This window comes from Anomaloglossus baeobatrachus, chromosome 3 (assembly GCF_048569485.1).
Source record: "Anomaloglossus baeobatrachus isolate aAnoBae1 chromosome 3, aAnoBae1.hap1, whole genome shotgun sequence".
Classification (NCBI taxonomy): Eukaryota; Metazoa; Chordata; class Amphibia; order Anura; family Aromobatidae; genus Anomaloglossus; species Anomaloglossus baeobatrachus.
This window is the reverse complement of record NC_134355.1, coordinates 582265367-582277493: the sequence shown is the minus strand read 5'-3', so window position 1 is coordinate 582277493 and position 12127 is coordinate 582265367. Positions and strand designations below refer to the sequence as shown.

Below are 12127 nucleotides of genomic sequence, written 5' to 3'. Positions count from 1 at the left end.
CAGTGTACACGGCCTGTGCTGTACTGAATATACTGTCCCTCTATTACCATCTCCTGCCTGCCCTGTAGAGATTTTCTAACCCCTACTCCATGACCACAGCGGCGATTCTGTGTGGACCCGGAGTCACTTTCTCAGTGCAAGTCTCTGAGGGATTCGCTGGAGTCTCAGACCTACATTAAAGGGAACCAATCACCGGTAATTTCGTATGTAACCTAAAGCCAGGGCTATACTGGCACTATCAGGCTGATTCTATACAGACCTGATGTTTAGGTTTTGAAATCCAAAAAAGTAAAGTTTATAAAATCAGCAGCTTCTTGAGTGACAGCTGCACTGGAGCAGATCATATATTCATAGTATCATAGTATCATAGTTTTTAAGGTTGAAGGGAGACTCTAAGTCCATCTAGTTCAACCCATAGCCTAACATGTTGATCCAGAGGAAGGCAAAAAAAAAACCCCCAATGTGGCAAACAAGTTCCAATGGGGAAAAAATGTCCTTCCTGACTCCACATCCGGCAATCAGACTAGTTCCCTGGATCAATACCCTGTCATAAAATCTAATATACATAACTGGTAATATTAAATTTTTCAAGAAAGGCATCCAGGCTCTGCTTAAATGTTAGTAGTGAATCACTCATTACAACATCATGCGGCAGAGAGTTCCATAGTCTCACTGCTCGTACAGTAAAGAATCCTCGTCTGTGATTATGATTAAACCTTCTTTCCTCAAGACGTAGCGGATGCCCCCGTGTTCCAGTCGCAGGCCTAGGTGTAAAAAGATCTTTGGAAAGGTCTCTGTACTGTCCCCTCATATATTTATACATTGTGATTAGATCCCCCCTAAGCCTTCGTTTTTCCAAACTAAATAACCCCAAGTTTAATAACCTGTCTTGGTATTGCAGCCCACCCATTCCTCTAATAATCTTGGTGGCTCTTCTCTGCACCCTCTCCAGTTCAGCTATGTCCTTCTTATATATCGGTGACCAGAATTGTACACAGTATATAAGTGCGGTCGCACTAGTGACTTGTACAGAGGTAGAACTATATTTTTTTCATGAACACTTATACCTCTTTTAATACCTCCCATTATTTTATTAGCCCTGGCAGCAGCTGCCTGACACTGTCCACTAAAGTGAAGTTTACCATCCCCCCATACACCCAAGTCTTTTTCTGTGTCTGTTTTACCCAGTGTTCTACAATTAAGTACATAATCATAAATGTTATTTCCTCTACCCAAGTGCATGACCTTACATTTATTTACATTAAACTTCAATTGCCACTTCTCAGCCCAATCCTCCAATTTACATAAATCTCCCTGTAATATAAAATTATCCTCCTCTGTATTGATTACCCTGCAGAGTTTAGTATCATCTGCAAATATTGAAATTCTACTCCGCATGCCCCCAACAAGGTCATTTATAAATATGTTGAAAAGAAGCGGGCCCAATACTGACCCCTGTGGTACCCCACTATGAACTGAGACCCAGTCCGAGTACGTACCATTAATAACCACCCTTTGTTTCCTATCACTGAGCCAGTTTTTAACCCAGTTACACATATTTTCCCCTATCCCCATTATTCTCATTTTATGTACCAACCTTTTGTGTGGCACCGTATCAAAAGCTTTTGAAAAGTCCATATACACAACATCCACTGCATTTCCCTGGTCCAGGCTTGAACTTACCTCTTCATAGAAGCTGATCAAATTAGTTTGACAGGATCGATCCCTCATAAACCCATGTTGATACTCTGTCATAAGGTTATTTTTCTTGAGATACTCCAGTATAGCATCTCTCAAGAAACCCTCAAGGATTTTACCAACCGTAGAGGTTAAACTTACCGGCCTATAATTTCCCGGCTCAGTTTTTGTCCCCTTTTTGAATATTGGCACCACATTTGCTATGCGCCAGTCCTGCGGTACTGACCCTGTTATTAAGGATTAAGGATTCATAGTTATCCCCTCCCTCTGTTGGAAGTAGCTTCAATATTCTACAAACGACTCACTTTGTCTGTTGAAGGACCTGTGTGAGGTCATACCCATGTGACCAGAAGGGGTGGGGCCTCAGCCAGAAAAGCCAGAAAAGCTGATACCAGGTCACATGGGTATGACCTCACACGGGTGCTTCAACAGACAAAGTGAGTCGTTTGTATAATATTGATGTTAATTGTAAACACAGCCAAGATGCAGCCAAAAAACAATGCACTGTGCGGACAGCAAGTCATAAACTTTGCTGGAGAAGGAAATGACTGCACCAAAAATGCATTAAAAGATATAGTGTGCGGATAAAGCCTAATTGTTTTGTCTTTTCTGTGCTCTTCTCGTCTGATTTACATTCATCTCAACTTTGATGTGGTCTGTGGTCCGCCATGAGGAGCTCAGAAACACAGATAATAATGATAAGCTCTGGCTCACTGATGGTTTCTCAGCGAGCTCCTGCTGCCCCAGCTGTAGGCTGCAGCACAGAGGCAATGGGAGGGAAGCTGTGCAACATTTCTAGTGAAACCCAAATGTAAAAAATAATTTTTAAGGCCAAAATACATGCACTGAAAAAATTGTATCAATAGAAGGAAATAAGTATTTTTTTTCCCACCAAAAAAGAGTACACAACAGTCCAAATTAATCAAATATAGTATTTTATTAATATCAAAAAATAATGAAAAAACACATTCCACACAATTAAAATGATAGTTGCAGCAGAAAAAATTAATTAATATGGCCTAAACTGTATTATATTGCCCATTCCAGAACATTAACGTGACTTGTGCTATATCAAAATGTATCTTGTATGTAATTAGATACAGAAATACTGTTCCAATTATTCTAGATTACAAAGTGTCCAAGTGTCAAATATTGCACATAATCCTTATATATCAAAATACAAAATGCTCGTACTATGTGAAGCAGCACCACCGGTCACTACTGATAACTTGTGTGCTACAACCCGGTTGCTACATGGGGCGTTGTTGCGGTACACACACTACCTCTAAAGCTGCACTGAATGCATGCTGAGAGCCGATCCACAACATGTCTGCAGACATGCAGTGTTCAGCAATGTACTAGACGTAAGTCCGTCTTACAAATGACGCGACCGCAACAAAGACCTCCAAGAGCGATAATTACCTGGGTATAATGTTGTAAGAGCACCGCAAATGTCCAATTCCTCGACGTACGTTTCGCTACCCGGCTTCTACAATGTTTTTTAAGGTTTCATAGAAATTTTGATTCCAATTGAAAATGCAAATCTATTTGGCGACATTGATCAGTGGGAAAAGTAATTCTTCATGATTGTGCCCCTTCAGAGGCGGCCTCGGGGGGAGCTTTGCTTTCGGACTCCCCATCCCCTCGTGTTATGGCTCCTGCCCTCCTCTAGGTGCTGATCACAACGTGTAATGTGCAGCTGTCAGTCATCACAATGTGCACACTGAAGACACTGGCCGGAGAGCCCCTCTAAGACATATGACTCCAAGTTCTTCAGTTTTTCACTTTTACATTACAGTAGAATATATAGCTGCCAGTGACCTGCGCCCCCAGGCCGTGCCAGGCTTGTATTTGTCCTCGGTGTTTTATAGCCTCTGGTACGCTGGCAGCGTGTGCCCGGGTCCCATCTTACACCACTTCTTGTTACTGACCCCCCCCCCACTTCTCACATTAACTATTTTTTGCATGTGTTTTTCTTGGCAGTGTTCAGAGTTGATCTCTTCTGCTCTGGGAAAATGGAGATGGAGGTCACGCTCGTCATGCAGCTCAACATCACCATCAGCTCTGCCAAAAACATCACAGTCCTTAACTTTAAACGGAGGAAAATGTGCTACAGAAGTAAGTGTGACCCCACGAGGGCTCGGGGCGGCCCCTGGCTATGGGCACTGGTGGATGGGGGAGATTACAGTCTAAGATTAAACATTTACAGCACGTACACACGTCTTACCTGTGAAGTAACGGCTCGGTGTGGGTTCATGTAGCAGGTCCTGGACTACGAACCCCAAGACAGTGATCACCTGCAGCGCCAGACTACAACTCCCTGCAAGCCATGACTTCTGCCAGACAATTCTGCACAGCTGTTCTGGCGTCATCACTGGCCCCATTGGGGCTCACATTCTAAATTCCCATCAGTATAGGGGGGGAGGAAGCTGGAGCACCCAGAGTAAACCCACGCAAACACTGGGAGAGCATACAGGCTCCTTGCAGATGTTGTCCTTGGTGGGATTTGAGTCCGATCCCAGGTCTGCATAAATGCAATGCTAACCACTGAGCCACCATGCAGTCCTAGATTGCGGTGTTCAGGCCCAAATGACTATTGCATTTGTGCATGTTTTTTACTTTTCACTTGCGCCTAATTCGTATAATCTGTGCCTTTTTTGTAGTTATTTTATGTTATTTTTTTTTCTTCTTCATCGTCACTATGGTGGGTTAGGTTTTGGATTTCCAGATGGTTTTAGCTGATACATCAATGCAATTTTTTTGCCCAATTGTTCTCCAGTTCCTTCCCAGCAGTGATTTTATGTATACAAGATATTGTTCACAATTTTTGCTTTGTTTTAGAGAAACGTGCGAGTTTTTGCACTGTAACCTTGCTAAATAGGTTACCGACCATAAAATTACATCCTAGCGGTCAGTGTTAATTCCCCCCCCCCCCGCGGGCAGTCAGGGGGGGATCTGCGCACACGTCAGCTGATTTATACAGCTGACATGTGTACCTGTTAACCCCTTAAATGCCGCTGTGAAACTGTCACAGCGGCAGTATAATAGCGGTCGCAGGGTTCTGTTTACTCACCGCTCGACACCGGAAGTCACGTGGATCCAATGGTTGTCATGCGATGACTCCTGTAGCTCACATGAATTACTTCCCGTCTCACACGGCTGAGAGCTGTGTGCGACAGGAGATGAGCACATCTGGTGTTTACAGCTGTGTAGCTGTGATCAGATATGGAAAGAGTGATCAGACTGCTGATCCTTATAGCCCCCTAGGGGGACTAGTAAAAAAAAAAAAAAAAAAAGTGTGTTCAAAAATGTAAAAAAAAAAAAAAAAGCCCTAACAGTTCAAATCACCCCCCTTTCGCCCCATTGAAAATTAAAGAGTTTAAAAAAATATACACACATTTGGTGTCACCGCGTTCAGAAATGCCTGATCTATCAAAATCTAAAATCAATTAATCTGATCGGTAAATGGCGTAGCAGCAAAATAATGCTAAACGACAAAATTACGTTTTTTGGTCGCCACAAATTTTGCCCAAAATGCAATAACAGGCGATCAAAACGTAGCCTCTGCGCAAACATGGTACCATTAAAAAACATGAGCTTGAGACGCAAAAAATAAGCAGTCATTGAGCCATAGATCCCGAAAAAAAGGGAACGCTGCGGGTCGTGGAAAATGGCGCACAACATACGCCACTTTTTTTGGTCAAACTTTTTGATTTTTTTTTTTTTTTTTTAAGGGGTGGTTTACCCATATTTTTTGTCTAGTTCGATAGACAATTTGGAATGTGACGTGTGCGGAACTTGACGTGACGTCACCAGAGCGGGAACAGCGGTCTGCAATCGCGCCTCTCACAGGCGTTATTGCCAACACAAGGTATTTGAGAGAAACATTGTCTCTCAATATAATATCGAACTAGACAATAAAAAATATGGGTGAACCACCCTTTAACCCCTTAGATAAAAGTAAACCTATATATGTTTGGTGTCTACGAACTCGCACTGACCTGAGGCATCACACCCACACATCAGTTTTAGCATAAACTGAACACAGTGAATAAAATATCTCAAAAACAATTGTTTTTTTTTTTTGTTTTTTTTTTGCTGTTTTTCTGCATTTGGAATTTCTTTGTCGCTCCTAATTGGGAGACCCAGACAATTGGGTGTATAGCTACTGCCTCCGGAGGCCACACAAAGTACTACACTTAAAAGTGTAAGGCCCCTCCCCTTCTGGCTATACACCCCCCGTGGGATCACGGGCTCCTCAGTTTTATGCTTTGTGCGAAGGAGGCCAGACATCCACGCATAGCTCCACTGTTTAGTCAGCAGCAGCTGCTGACTATGTCGGATGGAAGAAAAGAGGGCCCATACGGGGGCCCCCAGCATGCTCCCTTCTCACCCCACTTTCTGTCGGCGGTGTTTGTTAAGGTTGAGGTACCCATTGCGGGTACGGAGGCTGGAGCCCACATGCTGATTCCTTCCCCATCCCCATTAGGGCTCTGGGTGAAGTGGGACTTTACCGGTCTCCGGGCACTGAGGCCGTGCTCCATCCACAGCCCCTGGAGGATCTGCTGGATACGGAGCGGAGTTTTCTCAGGGACAGGACCCTGCTCCATCAAGGTACTCCGTGTCCCCGTGCTTATCGCACGCACACTGCAGCATTGCTGGGTGTGTTAGTGCGCCGGGGTAAACAGCGCTGCTGCGCTGGTGCCGTTACTCACTACAGCTCTGCTGAGTGAGGTGACTTTGTACGATCGGCCGATCCGGCCGCTGGGGTCAGTGTTTACTGGTCGCGGCTGGGATTTGTGGTGCGCCGGGGACTTCCGCGCTGGCCGTGCATATATGACGGCCGCGCTAGATTACTACAGTCCCTGGCTTTTGCGGCCTAGTTCGTATCGTTCCCGCCCCCGGACCTGCCAGTCAGGAGGAGGGCGGGACGCTGTACAGTCCAGCAGCGTTAAGAGCTGGAGTCTGTTTTACATACTCCAGCCCTCACACTAGGCACAGGGGGACGCAGTTTCCCGCTCTTTTGTTTGGGACGCCCACGGTCCGCCCCTCTTCACAGGACGCCGGCAGCCATTCCTGCCTGCACGCTGAACTGCGGAGGGGAGGCTGGGAGACCCAGACAAGGGATTCTACGATCTCACACCCGCTTTTCAGCGGGCGGTAAGCAGCCCTCAAGGGCTCTCCCCCACTTGTGCCATAGTGTACTTAGTATTTTGTGCTGGCAATACTTTACACTGTACAGTCGCTGGTGGTTTTCTGCTATATACCCTCCTTAGATTTCTCAAGGAGATAACAGCATGTCGTCCGCAAAAAGCAAAAGTGCCAAGGCACGGACTTTTTATGCTGCTTGTACCGCATGTGGGGCTACTCTACCGGCAGGTTCCACTGACCCCCATTGTGTGCAGTGCTCGGCCCCTATGGCAATTGCTCAGCCGGGGCCGCTGCTAGAGGTGACCCAGGGAGAACCACCTGTAAATGCTGTCCAGGTGACAGGGACGGAGTTTGCAGCTTTTGCTGACAGATTGTCTATGACTATGTCTAAAATTCTTGAAACATTGCAGTCTAGACCAGTAACTCAGACCATGGGCACTGTTGATCCATTGCCCCCTGGTCCCCCTCAGCTGGACCACTTCCTAGCTCCGGGGGTGTCATATGCACCCCAGGGTGACGGCTCTGACTCGGACGACAGTCCCAGACAACCTAAGCGGGCTCGCTATGAGCGACCCTCAACTTCATCACACTGGTCAGGGTCCCAGCGGGACGACTCTCTGTGTGATGAGGCGGATGTAACTGATCAGGAGTCTGAGGCTGGGGCCGCTCTCAATCTAGATACCCCGGATGGTGACGCCATAGTGAATGATCTTATAGCGTCCATCAATAGGATGTTAGACATTTCTCCACCAGCTCCTCTTGCGGAGGAGGCAGCTTCACAGCAGGAGAAATTCCATTTCAGGTATCCCAAGCGTAAATTAAGCACGTTTCTGGACCACTCTGACTTTAGAGACGCAATCCAGAAACACCACGCTTATCCAGATAAGCGTTTTTCCAAACGGCTTAAAGATACACGCTATCCTTTTCCCCCTGACGTGGTCAAGGGCTGGACACAGTGTCCCAAGGTGGACCCTCCAATCTCCAGGCTTGCAGCCAGATCTCTAGTTGCAGTGGAAGATGGGGCGGCACTTAAAGATGCCACTGATAGACAGATGGAGCTCTGGTTAAAATCCATCTATGAAGCTATTGGAGCGTCGTTGGCGCCAGCATTCGCAGCCGTATGGGCACTCCAAGCTATTTCAGCTGGGCTTACACAGGTCGACACGGTCACACGTACATCTGCTCCGCAGGTGGCACCCTTGACCTCTCAAATGTCTGCATTCGCGTCTTACGCGATTAATGCTGTCCTAGACTCTACGAGCCGTACGGCGGTGGCGTCAGCCAACTCTGTGGTTTTACGCAGAGCCCTGTGGTTGAGAGAATGGAAGGCAGATTCTTCTTCCAAGAAGTGCTTAACCAGTTTGCCTTTTTCTCGTGACCGATTGTTTGGTGAGCGTTTGGATGAAATCATTAAACACTCCAAGGGTAAGGATTCATCCTTACCTCAGCCCAGACAAAACAAACCTCAACAGAGCAGGGGACAGTCTGGTTTTCGGTCCTTTCGAGGCTCAGGCAGGTCCCAATTCTACTCGTCCAAAAGGACTCAAAAGGATCAGAGGGGCTCAGATTCGTGGCGGACTCAATCACGCCCAAAAAAGCCAGCCGGAAGAACCGTTACCAAGACGGCTTCCTCATGACTCTCAGCCTCCTCTCTCCGCATCCTCGGTCGGTGGCAGGCTCTCCCGCTTTGGCGACATTTGGTTGTCACAGGTCAAAGACCGTTGGGTGAGAGACATTCTGTCTCACGGGTACAGGATAGAGTTCTGCTCTCGTCCTCCAACTCGCTTCTTCAGAACTTCCCCACCGCCCGACCGAGCCGATGCTCTGCTGCAAGCGGTGTCCGCTCTAAAGGCGGAAGGAGTGGTGACTTCTGTTCCTCTTCAGGAACAAGGTCACGGTTTTTACTCCAATTTGTTTGTGGTGCCAAAGAAAGACGGGTCGTTCCGTCCCGTCCTGGATCTAAAGCTGCTCAACAAACACGTAAAAACCAGGAGGTTCAGGATGGAATCTCTCCGCTCCGTTATCGCCTCAATGTCTCAAGGAGATTTCCTAGCATCAATAGACATCAAGGATGCTTATCTCCACGTGCCAATTGCGCCAGAGCATCAGCGTTTTCTACGCTTCGTTATAGGAAGCGAACACCTGCAGTTCGTAGCTCTACCTTTCGGGCTGGCGACAGCCCCTCGGGTCTTCACCAAGGTCATGGCAGCAGTAGTAGCAGTCCTGCACTCGCAAGGTCACTCCGTGATCCCGTATTTGGACGATCTACTTATCAAGGCGCCCTCTCAAGAGGCATGCCAACACAGCCTGAACGTGGCACTGAAGACTCTCCAGAGTTTCGGGTGGATTATCAACTTTTCAAAGTCAAATCTAACCCCGCCCAATCACTAACATATCTTGGCATGGAGTTTCATACTCTCTCAGCGATAGTGAAACTTCCACTGGACAAACAGTGCTCGCTACAGATAGGGGTGCAATCTCTCCTTCAGGGCCAGTCGCACCCCTTGAGGCGCCTCATGCACTTCCTAGGGAAGATGGTAGCAGCAATGGAAGCAGTTCCTTTTGCGCAGTTTCATCTGCGTCCACTACAATGGGACATTCTCCGCCAATGGGACGGGAAGTCGACGTCCCTCGACAGGGAGGTCTCCCTCTCTCAGGCAGCCAAGGAATCTCTCCGGTGGTGGCTTCTTCCCACCTCATTGTCAAAAGGAAAGTCGTTCCTACCCCCATCCTGGGCGGTGGTCACGACAGATGCGAGTCTATCAGGGTGGGGAGCAGTGTTTCTCCACCACAGGGCTCAGGGTACGTGGACTCGGAAAGAGTCCACCCTTCAGATCAATGTTCTGGAGATCAGAGCAGTCTATCTTGCCCTACAAGCCTTCCAACAGTGGCTGGAAGGCAAGCAGATCCGAATTCAGTCGGACAACTCCACAGCGGTGGCATACATCAACCACCAAGGGGGAACACGCAGTCGGCAAGCCTTCCAGGAAGTCCGGCGGATTCTGACGTGGGTGGAAGACACGGCATCCACTATATCCGCCGTTCACATCCCAGGCGTAGAAAACTGGGAAGCAGACTTTCTCAGTCGCCAGGGCATGGACGCAGGGGAATGGTCCCTTCACCCGGACGTGTTTCAGGAGATCTGTCGCCGCTGGGGGATGCCGGACGTCGACCTGATGGCGTCACGGCACAACAACAACCCGGTTTTCATGGCACGGTCTCACGATCACCGAGCTCTGGCGGCAGACGCCTTAGTTCAAGATTGGTCGCAGTTCCGGCTACCGTATGTGTTCTCACCTCTGGTATTGTTGCCCAGAGTGCTCCGCAAAATCAGGTCCGACTGCCGCCGCGCCATTCTCGTCGCTCCAGACTGGCCAAGGAGGTCGTGCTACCCGGATCTGTGGCACCTCACGGTAGGCCATCCGTGGGCACTATCAGACCGTCCAGACTTGCTGTCTCAAGGGCCGTTTTTCCATCTGAATTCTGCGGCCCTGAACCTGACTGTGTGGCCATTGAGTCCTGGATCCTAGCGGCCTCAGGTTTATCTCATGAAGTGGTTGCCACCATGAGACAGGCTAGGAAACCATCCTCCGCCAAGATCTACCACAGGACGTGGAGGATATTCCTATCTTGGTGCTCGGCTCAGGGAGTTTCTCCCTGGCCTTTTGCATTGCCTACTTTTCTTTCCTTCCTGCAGTCTGGGTTGGAAAAAGGTTTGTCGCTTAGCTCCCTTAAGGGTCAAGTCTCCGCGCTATCCGTATTTTTTCAGAAACGCCTGGCGCGACTTCCTCAGGTACGCACGTTCCTGCAAGGGGTTTGTCATATCGTCCCCCCTTACAAGCGGCCATTGGAGCCCTGGGACCTGAACAAGGTTCTAATTGCTCTCCAAAAGCCGCCTTTCGAGCCTATGAAGGAGGTTTCCCTTTCTCGTCTTTCACAGAAAGTGGCCTTTCTAGTGGCGGTCACGTCTCTTCGGAGAGTGTCCGAGCTGGCGGCGTTATCATGCAGATCTCCATTCCTGGTGTTTCACCAGGACAAGGTAGTTCTGCGTCCAATTCCGGAATTTCTTCCCAAGGTGGTATCTTCCTTTCATCTCAATCAAGATATCACTTTACCGTCTTTGTGTCCGCATCCAGTTCACCAATTTGAAAAAGGTTTGCATTTATTGGATCTGGTGAGAGCACTCAGGATCTACATTTCCCGCACGGCGCCTCTGCGCCGCTCGGATGCACTCTTTGTCCTTGTCGCTGGTCAGCGTAAAGGGTCGCAAGCTTCCAAATCCACCCTTGCGCGTTGGATCAAGGAACCAATTCTTCACACCTACCGTTCTGCTGGGCTTCCGATTCCATCAGGACTGAAAGCCCATTCTACCAGAGCCGTGGGTGCGTCCTGGGCATTACGGCACCAGGCTACGGCTCAGCAGGTGTGCCAGGCGGCTACCTGGTCGAGTCTGCACACTTTTACCAAGCATTATCAGGTGCATACCTACGCTTCGGCGGATGCCGGCCTAGGTAGACAAGTCCTTCAGGCGGCGGTGGCTCACCTGTAGGAAAGGGCTGTTTGACGGCCCTATCACGAGGTATTCTTTTACCCACCCAGGGACTGCTTTTGGACGTCCCAATTGTCTGGGTCTCCCAATTAGGAGCGACAAAGAAGAAGGGAATTTTGTTTACTTACCGTAAATTCCTTTTCTTCTAGCTCCAATTGGGAGACCCAGCACCCGCCCTGTTTTTCTTAGGAAATTTGTTTTTTTCGGGTGCACATGTTGTTCATGTTGAACAGTTCAGTTCTCCAAGGCTGTTTCTCGGGTTGAATTTGTATTTAAAACAGTTATTGGCTTTCCTCCTTCTTGCTTTTGCACTAAAACTGAGGAGCCCGTGATCCCACGGGGGGGTGTATAGCCAGAAGGGGAGGGGCCTTACACTTTTAAGTGTAGTACTTTGTGTGGCCTCCGGAGGCAGTAGCTATACACCCAATTGTCTGGGTCTCCCAATTGGAGCTAGAAGAAAAGGAATTTACGGTAAGTAAACAAAATTCCCTTCTTTTTTGCCGCTTTTCTGCATTTGGAATTTTTTTGCCGTTGTCCAGTACACTGTATGGTAAAACTCAAGATTTCATTTAAAGGTACAGCTCGTTCCGCAAAAAAAACCAAGCCCTCACATGGCTATTCTGAAGGAAAACTAAAAATGTTACGGCTCTCAGAAGAAGGGTGGCGAAAAAAAACCCAGGAAAGCGCAAAATCAGCCAGTCGTGAAGGGGTTAATGTCCAATTTATTTT

At 48.1% G+C, this 12127-nt stretch overlaps 1 protein-coding gene across 3 annotated transcripts in view; it reads left to right on the top strand.

Moving 5' to 3' along the window:
• The window catches only part of RYK (receptor like tyrosine kinase), a 172133-nt gene that overhangs the window by 71550 nt on the left and 88456 nt on the right, over positions 1 to 12127 (top strand). For all 3 annotated transcript variants that reach the window (XM_075341003.1, XM_075341001.1, XM_075341002.1), the window contains exon 4: positions 3682 to 3816. In XM_075341003.1, the coding sequence (XP_075197118.1) occupies positions 3682 to 3816 (135 nt within the window). The remainder of the gene's footprint in view (positions 1 to 3681; positions 3817 to 12127) is intronic.